At 41.7% G+C, this 16733-nt stretch overlaps 1 protein-coding gene across 1 annotated transcript in view; it reads left to right on the top strand.

Annotated features, from left to right (window-relative positions):
* The window catches only part of WWC2 (WW and C2 domain containing 2), a 220517-nt gene that overhangs the window by 150936 nt on the left and 52848 nt on the right, over window positions 1-16733 (top strand). The window contains exons 8-15 of the mRNA XM_031664153.1: window positions 314-387; window positions 4146-4388; window positions 9976-10065; window positions 11164-11271; window positions 11324-11799; window positions 15229-15358; window positions 15932-16012; window positions 16109-16195. Coding sequence (XP_031520013.1) covers window positions 314-387; window positions 4146-4388; window positions 9976-10065; window positions 11164-11271; window positions 11324-11799; window positions 15229-15358; window positions 15932-16012; window positions 16109-16195 — 1289 coding nt within the window. The remainder of the gene's footprint in view (window positions 1-313; window positions 388-4145; window positions 4389-9975; window positions 10066-11163; window positions 11272-11323; window positions 11800-15228; window positions 15359-15931; window positions 16013-16108; window positions 16196-16733) is intronic.

The raw sequence follows: 16733 nt of genomic DNA, 5'->3' as shown, positions 1-16733 counted from the left end.
ACCTGTACACCCTTCATAAACTCTAAGATACCAGACACATTTACCTTGGTATTTACAATATCAGGATATTTTTTATCTTGAATTTAACATGTAGAGAAAGTAATGTTAGAGTCTTTGAAAAACAGATGAGCTTGAATTGAAAGAGATGTTTTGCCCCTACTGAGACAATAAAATAAGTGTCTTTTTAAATTGGTGTTTCCCAATTTCAGTACCATCTTCTTTAACTTTTCAATTACACATACTTCCTAGAAACAAAAGCAATTTACTTCATTCATTAGCAGAGTTAATTGACTTTTTTCCTTTTTTCCACTAGATTGGAGTGAGAAGTAGATCAAATTTAGCTGAAAAGGTCAGGCTAAGCCTACAGTATGAAGAAGCCAAAAGAAGGTAATGACAGAGAAGCTGTTTTGTGCATGGCTCAAACATTTCCTTTTCCAGAATTAATCTTTACTCCTGCGGTGACATCTGCTGGGCACTCCCCATACATTCTTACCAAGGCCACCCTTGGGTTTTTAGCGTGTAAGGGCTGCTTCCTCTCTGGTCTACCTTTTCTTCCCCCGGCTCTCCCCACCACCAAAGGCTAAAGAATAGGGAGAATTAATGAGAAGTGTGGAAATGAAATTGCCCCCTTCTCTTCTGAGAAAAAAGAAGCTTTGAGTTGGTACAATACTTAACTCTCAATTAAAAGTGAGACGATTGGTTGCTTTGATGGAAATATGATACGGTGGTTCAGGTATAGGACTAAATAGCTGTTGAGGAGTTCTAAGGCGAGTAAGTATGTTCCTTTGATTTGAAGGGAAGTCTTACTGCTAATGTCCTTGAAGGTGTCAGTTCCAATCGACTTACTATAGAGAAAAGGAAGAGAGATTATTTCTCTCTTTTACATTATAAACTTTTCTTAATCCCTGTGCTATCTTTTTCTTACTTTGTGATTCTGCTGGAGTGAGACATAAGAAACTTCCATCTCAAAAAAAAACAAAAACAAAAAAAGAGACTTCACCATCCTTATCTAGTAGATAGACTCAAATATTTTTTATAATTTAGAACTCATTATTATGAGGGAAAGGATTATACTGATGCATTTGATTTCATTATTTTCCTCATAAGAGCTTTAAAATGCTATTGGGTTATTATTTAGGAGGACATTGGGAAAAACTGCATTGTCGTCCTGCAAGAAACAGGAATTTATCGTGTTTCTCCCCATGATCATGAAAAGCTCAGCTGAGAACCAGATATTGAAGTATATTCCTTATTATTGGTGATGATTTAAAAGCAATTAGCCATAGTCCGTAGAGGTTATCTGGCTTTAACAAAGTAAAATAAATACACTATTCACCTCTATGTAACCTGTATTCTTAATATTACTTGGTTCCTCATTTCCTGAAAGAAAGCTAAACTTCATTCCACAAATTATTAACCATGTGAACCTGAACAAGTCACTTAGTCAATCTGAACAGCAATTTACTCGGCTAATTTTAATGCCTTTAAATTTTCTCTGGCAGATTCTAAATTTCTTCAGGTTAGGAAAAATGTTTAGGCTTTATTATCCCCTTCTCAGTGCCCAGATTAGTGCCTTCCCTTCAATAAGTATTGAGGATCAACTTCTGGTTTTGTGGCCCAGTGATGTGCCAGCTTTTGGTAGATAGTGCCTGTGGTCCTCTTGTTGTATGTCCACCTGGGCTGGGCTGTGGAAAAATCCATCATTTAGGTCTGCTTTTCTGAAAGAGAATGGCCATTACTCAGAAGCAGTCTTGGAGAAGTGGGCCTTATGCCCCTGCGTTCTTTCGGGCTTGACTCTGCTTCCCATGGATCAACTTCAGCTTTCACCCCTCCTTTGACTTCTAAGTTAATTTTATCTGGAGCTCACATCGCATTTCTCTTCCTAGGTGCTTCTAGAAGTCTTCTTCATATTCTGCTCCCCAAATTTGGCACATCCCTTCTAAAATAAAATTTAAGACCTGCCTAATGTCTGATCACACAAATAATAAACAGGCGGCTCTTTTTCCTGTATTCTGTTGTTGTTCTTGGTTCCATTGGTTAATTCAATCACATCAAAACTTCAGACATTGGTTTTTCCCCACTTGGTTGCATTGCCATGCCATTTAGGGTTTTGTTTTAAAGTTACTAGTGATGCTGATGAGAAGGTGAATCTCAAGCGCTTATGCATATGTTGAAAATGCTTTTTCCTCCTCAATTCTGAATAAGTAAAGAGGCAGGCTGTGTTTCTCTGAAATCTGTTTTCTCCTCCAGCCCTTGTTTTATGTGCTTAATGAAGCTAATAATATCATGCTTATTTAGCATTTTGATGATTAATTTTCTAGTATGTTGAGACAGTTGTTTATGGTTTTGTGGTTAAAGCTGAAGAATAGCTGATGTTACATCTATCATAAGTGCAGACAGTGGGAGAAAATCAGAAGTACACTGCATACCCAGTGCCAGTCTAAGATGGCAATTTTATTTTTAATTAGAACAAGAAACTCATGACACAAAGGTATGGATCTACTTCCATCTTTGCTCTTGATTATGTTTTTCATTCACCTTTTCTCTTGCCTTCTACAAATTCTCCCATGAAAATGGGAAAAAATTATTTTTCTATTTTTCATATTCTGGCGTGTACAATAACAATATCCAAAGTAATCATCCAACATTTTTCTGTAGAAACATAAATTCCATGTGCAAACATCAGTGGAGTTCATAGTTCACTGAGCTCTTGTCCTTATGGTCAAAAGAACCATGTCCTGATTGTCTTCACAGTGCCACGTAGCAAGTTATTTGACTCGGGTGGTTAGGACATTCGTACTGAGTCAGGAGTAATGTTGACTCTACCAAGTGTGATGAAGCTCTCGACATAAGAGAAATCTGGGGTCAGGCAAAATTATGGAACCAGTGAGATTTGCCTTTGGTGCATTTCCTCCTCCTTCTCCTGTCCCTGTCCGCATCACTTCAGCACCTGTTGTCGCTCCAGTGGTGTCACACCAGCTGCCTGTACTAGTGAAGGTCCACCGTATGCTGCCTGCAAATAGCTGTGTACAGAGGAACCACAGGGCTAGCACAATAATGTATAAAGTGTCGGTGCAATGACTGCTCAGTAAATGGCTTGTACACCAGCCGGGGCACTGATGGGGAGGAGACTCACATGCAACTTAAGGAGAATGTGAACGGGAGAAGGCCAAGCCCTGCCCCTTCTTTTTGGCGATGGGGGAGCCTTGATGGATCAACCCCTGACTCTCTCTCCCAGGGCCTTGCTCCCTCCGATGGGGGAGCCTTGATGGATCAACCCCTGACTCCCAGAGTCTTGCTCTGTCACCCAGGCAGGAGTGCAATGGCACAGTTATGGCTCACTGCAGCCTCAAACTCCTGGGCTCAAGTGATCTCACCTTAGCCTCCCGAGGAGCTGGGACCACAGGCACACACATCACCACACCTGGCTAATTTTTAAAATTAAAAAAATATTTTTGGTAGAGACAGGGTCTTGCTATGTTGCCCAGGCTGGTCTTGAACTCCTGGCCTCCCATGATCCTCCTGCTTGTTGGATTATGGGCATGAGCCACTGCACCGGCCCAACTGCTTTCATACCAGTTGGCCACACCACTGCTCTCTTTGATGCCCTCTCCTTCCCTGACTTACTAATGCCCTAGTCTCTGTCCAGCCTGGCCTGGGGTTCCCATTTTACTAGCGGACAGCATCTAAACACATTGGAATAAAATGTATAGTGATGGCATCTCAGATATCATTCACCTCAGTTTTTTTAAAGGGAACCCCCCCACCCCAGTCTTCTTTCCTGTCACCTAGACAGGCAGTCACATGTCAGGGCTGGCCTCTCTCGTGGCCCCCAGAGCACTCACCTTTTGAAGCCTCTGTGTACTTGGCCTTCACCCTTTTGTCAGATAACTGGGTGTGCTCACTCACGTTTTAAAGATGGGGGAAAGAAGTGAGTGACAGCTGAGTGTGGAGTCAGGCCCAGAGACTGGCGTGCAAGGCTGCTGCTCCCACTCCGGCCTCTCACCAGTAGACCACACCCCTTTCTGGTAAGGTCAAGTTAGGAAAATCTGGACAGCGTGTCAAACCCAAATTTGGCTTAGGCTGTGTTTACCTTTCTCGGGAGTTTTAAGTATGTGCATACCTCTTTTATCCTTTTTTTTCAGTATGGCCAACTTAAAAATTGAACTGTCAAAATTGGACAGTGAGGCCTGGCCTGGGGCACTGGATATTGAGAAGGAAAAACTGATGCTGATTAATGAAAAAGAAGAACTTTTGAAAGAGCTTCAGTTCGTCACCCCACAGAAACGTACCCAAGATGAATTGGAACGCCTAGAAGCCGAAAGGCAGCGGCTGGAGGAAGAGTTGCTGTCCGTGAGGGGAGCACCAAGCAGAGCTCTCGCCGAGAGGTTTGTTTTCCTTCGGGAAATATGGCAGCTTAACTCTTGTGGGAGTGGCTTAACTGGATACTGTTCTCCCTGGGTTTGGAAATCTCAACTGCATCTGTTCTTAGCGGACTGAGAAACACACAAATGGACTTTCTGTAGAGCAGTAAAGCGCGCCATCCTAATGCCCCACAGGATAAGTTCTGTGTTTGTTAGGAACGTGCAAAACCTGTGACAGATGTTGAATAACTAAGGAATGCTTACATGAAACCAGGAATGTACATCATTGATGAAGTCTGATAACAATAGCTATAAACTATTGCACTCTGATAAGAAAAATTATCTAGACTGTTAGAGCCACTGAAGCATCTTATTCTGGGTTTTATTACTCACAAGAATGCAAAAGTTTATTGCTATTCATTTCACAAGGAAAAGACAGCTTCCTCCCTGTGATATCCTAACAGGTCAAAACGTACTCACTTGCATTTTGTCAGTTGCAGCCCTCCTGTGAAGCAGGTGAAACTGTAAAGGAAAATACTGTAGGCAATTGTCCCATCTTTCTGTGGGAAGGTGTGAGTTGATTATTTCATCTTAAAAAATCCAGTTCTGTAAACAGATAAGCTGGAATGTTAAGTGAGGAGACCTCTGTGTGTCGGTTTGACATGAACGCATCTGCCTAGGAGCCTGTGTCCAGGCCTTGATGGCAGAAAGGGTTGGATGCCTGTTGCAGGACAGACCAGAGAGCCCTTGAGAACCGCTGCATATACATCCTTTAGGCCAGCCAGTAAAGACCAGTGCCTGTTTCAGAGTAATGGGAACAAAATTCACATTGATATAATTTCAAGTGACCTGGAAGTAAGTTTAAAACACCCAGTCATAATCCAGTTGCTTAAAAAAAAAAAATTACTGGCTTCGTGCCTTCTAATTCCTTGTCCTCAATAAATGTTTAGGATTGCATGTCTACATAGTATCAAAACATTTGAAAAGCAGGGGGAGGGAGAGAGGAAAAAGTCTCTGACATTCCCAGTTAGGTGTTAGCATGGGGACTCACCCATCCCAAGGTTAACCATTTTAGTGGAGTTGACTTCTGTGGGTTAAAATGTTGATCAAGGTAACACGCAACCTCAGTGTCGTAGCTGTAGGGAACATGAAAACGTATCAAAAGGAAAAGCCTCTGAACTATAATCTTCTACCCTCTTAATGATTCTCATCTTTGCCTCCATTTCCCCTTCTTTTCTTCCCTTCTTGTTCTGGCTTTTCTGTCTAATTTTGCTGACTGAAGGGTCAGCCTAAGGGAAGTATCAGCCAGGCCGGCAAAGCAAGGCCCCATCTGACAAAGACCAAAAGGAACAAAAGGAGTAAGAAGGCAAGGAGAATTAATTTGGTTTGTTGTTGTTTTTCTGACTTACCCTGATATGTCTAAATTTGTATACCTAAAGTTTCTAGCTACTGATTTTCGGTAGCTATGATGAAACGGGTAGCCTTTATGTGGCCCGTTTGTAAAAGCAATGATGTTTCATACTACTACGTAGCACTTAATAAAATTTTATGTAATCATACGTGTCCAATGTGCCACGCCCATCTCAGCTGTTCTACTTTGTAGTAGGTGAATCTAGGAAGGACTTACAAACAGATGTGTTCTGGCAGAGAAAGAAAGCATATTTGTTTGTCTCAATCAGCTTTTATTGAAGTGGTATCTTGCTTGCCTTTTTAATTAGGAGTAGAGCTTCCAAAAAATGCCTAATGATATAGCGTTAAAAAATAACAGTTTGTTCCTAAGAACCTAAACTTTGACTTTTTCCTAAGTACCATTTGCACACACACAGTAGCGCAAAATTCCAGCAGAAATAGTGGGCTTTTTCCTTTTTTATTTATTTATTTATTTTTTAACGAAAAGCCCAAACCTCACCAGAGACAGTAGGCTTGAACTCATTAGGAAGAGGAGCTAGAAGATACTTATACAAAAAATTGTCTATTTAGCGAGATCTCTTTAGTGAGACACTGGGTTTGTGTCATCTGGGGAGTAAGTGGCTTGGCCCTGTCTCCCATGACTGGATGTTGGCAGGAAGGGAAACATGGAATTTATATATGCAGTATGTTGACTTTCTGAGTTACCTGGAAGAGCCAGGTCGTTTACTATTCCAAATGAGTGGATGCTAGTTTCCTTATCAGTGTCTATGGCCAAAGGCAAATCCTCATACTTACTTTGCCATCGAAGGTTGCAGGACTCAGACATTCTCGCTTGATCAACTTAAAACTTTCTAACTCCTATCCTGGGATGCCCAAAGTGACTCAGTATTTCACGTGTCCAGAAGAGCAGAACCTACCGCCATTGGGAACACTGAATCCTTCTTTCCCAAATAGATACAACCTCATCTGGCTTTGGGTTTTGTTGTTGCTGTTCATGGTTTTGCTTTCTATTCCCCCATGCTCTGGCATTTTTCTTATGGCTTCACCCTTTCGTGTCTTCCTACTGTGTGTGGGCTTCTGCTCTGCTCACTGCTGCTGTTGCACTGACTCCGGGAGTTTAAGAGGGAGGAGAATGCCCTTGCCAGCAGTGTCTCCTCGTGTCAAAGCGGGGTTGGCCAGAGCTGCTTTTAGGAAGTAGGATTTGCTGGGTGAAACTCACTTTCTTCATAGAACAGATTGTGTGCCACCAACCCCAAATCCTTCCTTTTCTTCTTGGCACCTATATGACTGTCAAAGAAAGCTACCTGCCGTGTCCTCCAACATTTTCCTGTTTTCCACTTATATTTGGGGTTCCCCATTATTTCAGGGGTGACCTCTGGCAAGATTCTGAGTCATTGCTGAACGTTGGTCTCTGAAGGAGCTAGATGTACATGAATTTTCAGTCTCTGAGTGATCCCACAGCCCCCGGACCGGCTCTGTTCCTGCCCCTGCAGGGCTGCAGTGTCCCCCGCTGGGCCTGATGGCAGCGACCGTGCTCGCCACCTGGTGGTGGGAAAGAGGTGCTCATGGTGGAGGATCGTTAGGCCAAAAGAGAAATTGCTCACAAATGGGAAAACCATGCAGGGAAGGTGTTTCTAGGCATCTTTCGTATTCTTTCCACGCAGTTATTGAAATTCCTTAAACTCTGTGCTTTTCTATAGCTGGTAAGATCTTACCATTGCTCCTTGTTTTCTCACAAATGTTGGGGATTTGCCTTGTAATTGCCAAGACGTTTTAATTGTTTCTTAATTATTTGAATGATTTTGCCACTGCTTCTGAAAATTTTTTTAAAGCAAGTAGGTGGGGACATGAGTGTCATTTAGTTTTGAATGGAAAAGGGACTTCCTACTTCTACAGATGACATGACATTTTCCCTAGGTGCAGACTTCTGAGATCAGGAGAAGCCAGGCTGTGCTTCTCTCCTGCAGGGCACTCAGGGCAGAGACGGGCAGGTGTGAAGGCCCATACTTCACAAAGAGCAGCTTGAAAGGGGATGTGGAACAGCTGGGCCAGGGGGAGGAATCTTTTAAGGGCCAAGTAGAGGAAACCCTTTCTCATCCAGCAGACCAACAGGCAGGAGTTGGAGAAGAACTCAGAGAGACAGGTACGCACCCTTTTGAGAGAACTGATGTCTGCAGTTTCTTCTAACCCCTGGTTATGGGGGAGGTGGGGAGGGCGTTTCACCTGCAATACACCTGGATTCTGAGGAAGACTTCGGGCTGTCACTAGGAGAGGCTTTGATGATAACATCAGAGACAAACTGCGGCCCACTAGGAGGGTTTCTGTGCCTCTCCCCAGTGCCTTCCTCATGCTTATCCCGGGGAAGGTTTCATCTCAGCACCAGCAAGAACGGAGGGACTGGCCAGTGCACCCTGCACTGCAGGGAGAAAGGGCTGGTGTCTGCCTTCTGGGATTGTAGGAGCCAAGTGGGAAATATGAACAAGAGCACAAAGACAGGCACCTGTAGTTCAAAGCAGACATTAAAGGGCTGAAAGAGCAGCTGCTGAGCATCACCTGGAGAAGGCTGAGGACGCTCCCTAGTGATGGGGGAGGGGCAGCACTGAAAGTGTGGCTCAGGGTCACATTCTGATGTCATCCTGATGCCCCCTGAAAGCACTAGGAAAAGGCTTCATTTTAATAAAAGCAATATTGAGTTTTAAAACTTACTTCCAAAGTGTTTCTCTTGTTTCAGAAGACATGGATTTTAGTAGAGTTTGGGGCTTTCTTCAGACCTTTGTGCACCTTTTACTTCAGTTAGTCTACTTCATATTACTTTTTTCCTTGTTGAGTTTTTATTTATATTTGAAAGATTTTTTAAATGACTGCTGCTTTTAAAAATACACCTTTGAAAGCCATGAATTAAGAATTTATCACGCTTTTGAAGTATTAAAGAAAATGGCAAGAATTACTTTTTTAGTGTAACATACAATGGAATAGCGTTGTTGACACATCAAAGGGATAGATACCTATAAACAAAATACGGGCATGTTTCCTTACTGCCGGAAACATATATCACATTTCAAAGAGATTCAAAATTAAGGAAATTTTATTTTTCTCCAAAGAAAAGTGGCTAATTTCTATATCCCACTTTGCAGGGCATGCGGAGGCTTTAAACAAGTCAGATTTGTTTTTCTTCTCTGTCGAGTACTTTCCCATACATCTCTTTAACAGCCTTACCAGGGAGACACAGGGGAATTATAGTCACCGTCTGACAGATTAGAAAAGGAAGACCCTTGATTCAGTGACTTACCCAAGGATCTGCAGCTAGTAAGCTGCAAATCAAGATTAGAAACCCAGATGCCCTTTTCCTGAATTCCATTCTGCTGCTCACTACTCTGAACTAGTGTATTTCAATGATGTCTAAAGACCTTCATATGACATAGGCTATCCTTACACAGACTCTTAGTTGCATAAATCCCTGGGTACGTAGTATATTCTAAAATGACTTACTATTCAAGTATACAGTTCTATAATGCTGTATTCTAATTTTTTTAAAAAAAACTTTTGCAGCTGAGTGTGGGTGAAATTTTATGATAATCTGACACAGATAATGAGATGTGCTATGGGTTGGAAGGGAAATCACTTTTAGCTCATCCTCTTCCTTAAACAGTTGAGCCCAAATTAGCCCACAGTGGTAATGTGGACTAAAATTGTTTCTTAATTGCTGAAATTCTTATCAAATTAGGGTTGGGAATGTTATCGCCAAATATTATGTTGGAACAAGCGTTACTAAATTCGGTATTTAGGGTGACCTTTACTATTGCTGTGAAATGTTTTAGGAAAGGGTTCCCAAGTCACAGATCTGTGTCAGGATTCTTAGTCTTTGTTTAGTTTTTTTGTTTTCGTGGTTGTTTCCTCCTCAGTCTTCTTCCCCAACTCAAAGGACCATGTTATTTACCCATTTAAAAAGATTCTAGACTACCAGCACTTTTAAATTCTCAGTGACATTGGTGATTGGGCACGACGCTCTCTCCCCATTCTTCAGCTTGGCTGTGTGCAGCTCTGCCTCCGACACTCCTTGCTGAGTGTCCTGTTTTCTGTCTGTGGAGCCCATTCACATTTTCCCCTTGTGATCTGTAATGCTTGTACAATAAGAATCTTTCTTTTCTTTCAGTTTTCATATTTTGTTACAATCATTTGAAAATAATTTTTTTCTTCCTAGATTGAGATTGGAAGAGAGAAGAAAAGAGCTGTTACAGAAACTTGAAGAAACTACTAGATTAACTACTTATTTGCATTCACAACTTAAAAGGTGAGCTTATCAGATTTCTGAGGGGAAAACTTTTCTCTGAATACATTCAGGCATATTCTTGTTCATCTCTGATTACTTTTCACTTTATTTCCAACTACTTAAAAGTAAATAAAATCATTATACTAGTACAGTTAATATTTGAGTGATCAGATTTAAAGTCACATTTTCTTTTTCATGAACCCAGTGTCATATTTGGAATACATTTGAAATATGTTATAGAAAGAAGATATGTTTTAGCTGTCAATACACTTAGGAAAATAACACATTTTTCCCATTGCCCCATTTTTTAAAAAGGGAAAACGGGGGCGTTTTGCCTTAAAATAGCCATAGATTTCCTTATATTGATGAAAAAAAAATTAACTCCTCACATTCACACACAAAGAGGAAAGGTGAGCGAAACCAAGGGTCTTTTGTGTGACTTCTTTCTTTTTATTAGCTTGCCTTCTTTTCTCTAAAAATAAAAAGCTTTTTTTTTAAAAAAAAAAAAATCTACATTAATGTTTTTGCCCTGTTTCTCTTTTTTTTCTTTCAATATTTTTTAATCACAAAGTGGCTTCTAGATGTCTGTGCAAATAAACTTATCAGCAAGTATTTGATTCTTTTTATTTTTGCAAAAGGAGGACAATGTTTAATACTGCTACTAGCTACTTAAAGAGTATTTGGAGACCAAGGCTGAAAAGGTTAGTGAAGAAGCATAGACATGGTATACAGTTATGTGCCACATGATGACTGTTTGTCAAGGACAGACCGCATATATGATGGTGGTCCCATAAGATTATAATACTGTATTTTGACCGTGCTTTTTCTAGTTTAGCTACGTTTAGATACACAAATACTACCATTGTGTTATAATTGCCTACAGTATTCAGAACAGCAACTACTGTGCATGTTCATAGCCTGGGAGCAATAGGCTACGCCCTATAGCTTGGATGTGCAGTGGGCTGTACCGTCTAGGCCATGTGTATGTCCATTCTTTAGTAGGTTTGCTTACACAGCTCTGCAGATCTGATAGGCTAGACCAGATAGCTTGGATTGTGCAGTAGGTTTTACCATCTAGGTTTGTAGCAGATTTTATGGTGTGTGCTTTTCATCTTTCAGCCTCTCTGCCAGCACCCTGTCCATGTCATCTGGGAGCAGCCTGGGTTCCCTGGCATCAAGTCGGGGCTCTCTGAACACCTCCAGCAGAGGGTCACTCAACTCCCTCGAGTTCCATAGGCTGACACTCGTATTAGCATGCATGTGCAATAGGCTGTATCAGACTAGATGTGGATTATCAGTATAAACTGGACTTCCTTCTGCAAGAGAAAAGCGGTTACATTCCTTCCGGACCCATTACCACCATCCATGAAAACGAGGTGGTCAAGTCCCCCAGCCAGCCTGGCCAGAGTGGACTCTGTGGGGTGGCAGCTGCAGCAACAGGCCACACTCCTCCACTGGCTGAGGCCCCCAAGTCTGTGGCCTCTCTGTCCTCGAGGTCCTCCCTTTCCTCCTTGTCTCCTCCAGGCTCTCCCTTGGTTTTGGAAGGCACGTTTCCCTTGTCTTCTCATGATGCCTCTCTCCATCAGTTCTCTGCTGACTTTGAAGACTGTGAATTGAGTAGCCATTTTGCAGATATCGGCCTTGTCGAAAATCAGATTTTGCTGGATTCTGATTCAGGAGGAGCCTCCCAGTCTCTTTCAGAGGATAAAGACCTTAATGAATGTCCTGGTGAGCCATTATATGAAGGAACTGCAGGTAAATGCAGCCCTTTGCTTTCATGTATTCCCTCTCGGTGATTTTAAGGAGGATGATTGGAGGGTTATTTTTCCATATAAACAAAAGGGTATGATTCCCCTTCTCTTTCTTTTGAGTAATCGTTTTGGCTTCATTTAAGAAGGAGTTTTTACTTATATACCTAGATATTTTCCATTATCAAATAGAAATCACCTTCCCTATTTAGTAGACTTAATCATTTAGTACCTGTTCAGTTGTCCAGAGACACTCTGTGTGTGGTAGCTGACGAGGAACGTATTTTGTGAACCCATTTCATATTTCCAAATAGATTCCGGTTCTGAAATAGCAAGGCAAAGAGGATTGTCTTTTAAAAGTTGGCCTAAAACAGATTAAAACCAAGGCAATTAACATACTAGCTAATTAGAACCAAGGTTCAGTGTTTAGATTGTTGAGGGAATTCTATATAAATACAGTTTTTGTTTCAAGCCAGACTCTCCTTTTCTGGCAAAAGTTAATTTGGAGCAGCAGGTTGCAGTGTATGGTATTACCCTGCCACCTTCTGGCCAGGCGAACTGTTGCAGCCCCGGGAAGAGGTTACTAGAGATTGGAGTTCTTAGGCCTGCATTTGTATTCAAAAAGACAGAAACAGGAAAAATATAATGTTTTGTTTGTTTGTTTTCCTTTGCAAGGCAGGAACTTTGAATATGTTAGATGTGATTGTAAAGAGCACAAGATGGTACTCTTGTTGGCAGATGATCACTGTTGGTCTGAGGAGGAGGATCTGTTCGAGCTAGCTTGAGACAGAATGTGAAATAAAAGCCCCCGTGCTAGTCTAGAGGAGTCCTGTTCATAGCTACATGTTTTACTGACGAAAGAGGGCAGGGCTCTTTAGAAGTGCTCTTTTCCTGTTCCTAGAAGCATTTTTATTTGTATGTATGGTCCTAAGAATTCTAAGTAATCGATTGGCCAATTCAGATGTGTAAAGACATTGACAAATCCACCGTGTTTCTGTGGTTTCAAATACTGAAGACCCAAGTGCTGTGCCCTGCCAGTGGCCTGGGGCAGAGGGAGGGCCCATGAGACATTTGTGTGGTTTGTGCGCCCCCTCCTGGGCAGATGTCAAAGCTACAAGTAACAGGTTATGGAAATAACCACAAAGAAAATAACCAGGGGAATGGTGCATACGTAATGGCCCCAAAGAAACAGAAAGCCGTGTGGGGCCTTCACCACTGCTTCTGGGAAGGAGTATGGTGTGTGTGTGTGTGTGTGTGTGTGTGTTAGGGGGTGCATACCACTCCTGGAACCAGCCAAGCCTCCACTCACACTTTAGTCACCAACATGTTTGGGTAAGCACACTACCTAGTCTCTCAGGATTGTGGTTCCTTATCTGCAAAATGGGGTTGCTGCAGTAATCCTTGTGTCAGGCTGAAGGATTAATGCGGTGATACATGTGAAGCACCTAACCATGTCTGGCACTCAGCACACAGTTCATGATAATTATTAGTACTCTGTGACAGTGATGATGATAAGTAATAAACTCTGGCTAAACACAATTCTTACCATAAACTATGGAAAGCTATGAGAAGAAGAAAGAGAAGAAAGTGAAATGTTCTCTGTGCCAGTGTTCCATCCTGTGCTTTGAACTTACATCTCTTGACCCTTCAAGCTAGTTTTGCTCTTCCTGTATTTGGAGTGGTATCTACTGACCACTTCTAATGTTCAGTCAGTTTGGAGGGGCAGTAAGTGAGGCTGGATGCTGGAGAAGAGGGGAGAGAGTGATGAGGGGAAAAAGTTGCCTGAAGTCTGTCACGCACCCAGTAATCCTGAGGTCTGGGAGTCCTGTCTTGCAAATGTCTCTGGTTGGCCCATGCCTTTTTCCTGACACTTGGGTCTTGCTGTGTCTGAAAAGTTTGTGGCTGGAGACAGGTATCTCTGAATCTTTTGTGAAACAGTTTTTAACTTTTTAAATGCATATATTAGAAAACTGCTGTTAAAAAGTTACCCTAAGAGAAAATGCATCCAAGAACTTTGATTGCAGATAATATTCAGTTGCATGTCCAAAAACAAGAGACAGCATGCATTTAACCATAAAGACTAATTCTCACAAATTAGCTGGGCATGGTGGTGGACACCTGTGGTCCCAGGAGGCTGAGGCAGGAGGATGTCAAGGCTGCAACAAGCTGAGATTGCACCACTGCACTCCAGCCTAGGCGACAGGAGTGAGACTTTGTCTCAAAAAAAAAGAAAGATGAATTATCTTCAGGTCACCAGCACTTTTTTTCAGGGGACATCTGCCCTGCATGTGGGGGTGGTGGCTCCCTATCAGGGACGTTTGTCATCTCCCTCAGTGCTCTAGAGGCTTAGGCAGGTAAAGTCAAGTCCCTTTTATGTAAACTTTGCTCTCCAGTGCCAATCCCTGCTGCATGACACCAACCACGTTGGGATAACTACGAAGGCCTTCCACAGTCAGTCACTGTCATTGTCAAAGTCAATTTCAGGCTGCTATGGTTATTCCTGGGGGTAATCAATAAATCATGTCATCACCTTCACCCCTCACAAAGTGGGGTGGGCAGAGAGAAGGCACTTCATCATCAAGGAAAAAGCATTCCCACTGCCAGAAATAAAAGGGAAAATGCAGCAATCAATCCTGTAATCTGAAGCCTTAAAACTTAAACATCTTAACAAGATGTAAAGTCACGACTCAGAAGGGGGCCGAAATGCATACCAATACAGATCCCTGCGCTCACTCTTGCTCACTGGAGGATGAAAGAGCACCACAGGCTTGCAGCTCATTACAGTACAGAGCACAGCCTTAAATGAATGCTCCTTGCTCACTGCAGGATGCTGGTGTATGAATATGAGTTAAGATAAAAGTTAAGTGACCATTGGTGCTAAAGATTCAGTAGCACAAAACGTTTTTTCATGGTGTTGGCTGGTGAGGAGTTCCTGTAAGTCAAAGACGTTTTTTCTTAATTTCTGTTAGAATAGTAGCAAGGAGATGTAGAATATGGCATGTGGAGAGAAGGGGAGAGCAAAAGAGGTGGAAACGTATCCATTGAGTAGCTAGAAGCTCTCTGTGATAGAAATGTCACCTTGAGGGACATAGATCATTTCCTATTCCTGAATATATGAAAACTACAGTGAATGCTTGAAAGAAAGAGACTAAGGACCAATGAGAATTTGTGTAATTCATCCCTTCCCTTAAAATATTTCAGGACAAAGAAAAACCATATTCTCTTCCAAGTAATGACTGAAATAACTGGCGTCCCAGGAATCTTCTAAGTCATAGTGCCTTGAATTGTTTGCATCTGTAGATTTGAATATTAACATCCTTGACTCCCAGAAGGATATCTTATTTTGGATTGCTCATGACCAAACTGTGTATGTATTTAATGCTTAACTTTTCCACATAAGACATTCTGATTAGAGCTCTCACCCTCCCCTCCATAGATGTGGAAAAATCATTACCAAAAAGAAGAGTGATCCACTTGCTTGGGGAGAAAACCACTTGTGTGTCGGCTGCTGTATCTGATGAGTCTGTGGCTGGAGACAGTGGAGTCTATGAAGCTTTTGTGAAACAGTAAGGATTCAGCAGGGGTGCTTGTAGCTCCAGCAATCTCCTTCGCCGTGGGTGTGGGTTATATGCTGTAAATGGACTGCTACCTTTAGTCCACTCTTTGGCTTAGTAAGGACTTTAGCCGTTAAAGAAGTGATGTGGCCGAAAATTTCAGTATATCAAAAATGACTTTGCCATGGAAATGATAAACAGATTGGTGTACCCAGAGGCAAATGACCCTCTTTAAAATTTAAAAACCTTGATTTTAATGGGAATATTGGAAGAATTCACCAGACTCTGTTTGGCACATGAAGCTTCTCATGTGTATTTCTGAAAGCCTGGAATGTCTCTAGGGTGTGGTATATTTCTAGTAATAAGGAAAGTAGTCATCAGAGAGGCTTTGCCCTGAAGCCCAGAGGCGAACTCTTCTTGAAAAGAGCCTCTAAAACAGTAAGCTTTCACTGGGATCAGTTCCACTGGGAGGGCATAGGAGTGCTGTTAATTCGGATTTTCATTCAGAACGCTAAGTGGCGAACTGTAACCATAACAATTAGTAACCCCATTAATTAACTGTTCATCTACTCCCTGTCCATATAGGCCTAGTGAAATTGAAGATGTCACATACAGTGAAGAGGACGTAGCCATTGTGGAGACCGCCCAGGTTCAGATAGGACTCAGGTAAGGAACGTGTGTGGGAAAGGAGCAGTTCTGACATCTGTGCGGGGCAAGCGGCCTGTGGTGATTCCTGACTTCATTTAGCCTCTCTTTTGACAGATACAATGCAAAAAGTTCAAGTTTCATGGTGATTATAGCACAGCTCCGAAACCTTCATGCCTTCTTGATACCTCTTACTTCAAAAGTGTAAGTAAAATCAGTGAAGATCAAATTGAGGAACTTGAAAATTTCCATGTAAGAGAATTTTACACTGTAATCATGCAGTTCATCAAAATGAAGATATGGAAAAGACATAACAGGGCTGATCATGTCTGAATGAATGGCAGACAAAGATAAAAAGGAAAATGTGAGGAAGACTTATTGAGTTTTAATTCTTATTCAACTGATTCTTTTTAACAGTAGAAGCCAAGACTTTTAATCTTTTTTTTGCAACCAGAAATACTATTTTATGCTGTTTTGGAATTTGATTGAAATAGGAGTAAAACTTTTGTTATTGTGTAATTGTTACTACTGTTGTTTAAGGAATTTTCTAATCTTTTACATTAAAATGTAGTGATTAAATTTAATGTATCAGTACAACATTGCCAGTCAAACATTTTGTCATGCTACATGTATGTTTTCATCATCAAGCATTTACTTCCCTGTGACCAGTGAGTTCTTAAAGTTATTTCATTTCATCAAACCAAGAATCCCAACAAATTGATGACATAATTCTACACAGTCC

The sequence above is a fragment of the Papio anubis genome, chromosome 3 (genome assembly GCF_008728515.1).
Source record: "Papio anubis isolate 15944 chromosome 3, Panubis1.0, whole genome shotgun sequence".
NCBI lineage: Eukaryota > Metazoa > Chordata > Mammalia > Primates > Cercopithecidae > Papio > Papio anubis.
The sequence above is the reverse complement of the archived record's forward strand: the minus strand, read 5'-3'. Positions and strand labels throughout refer to the sequence as shown.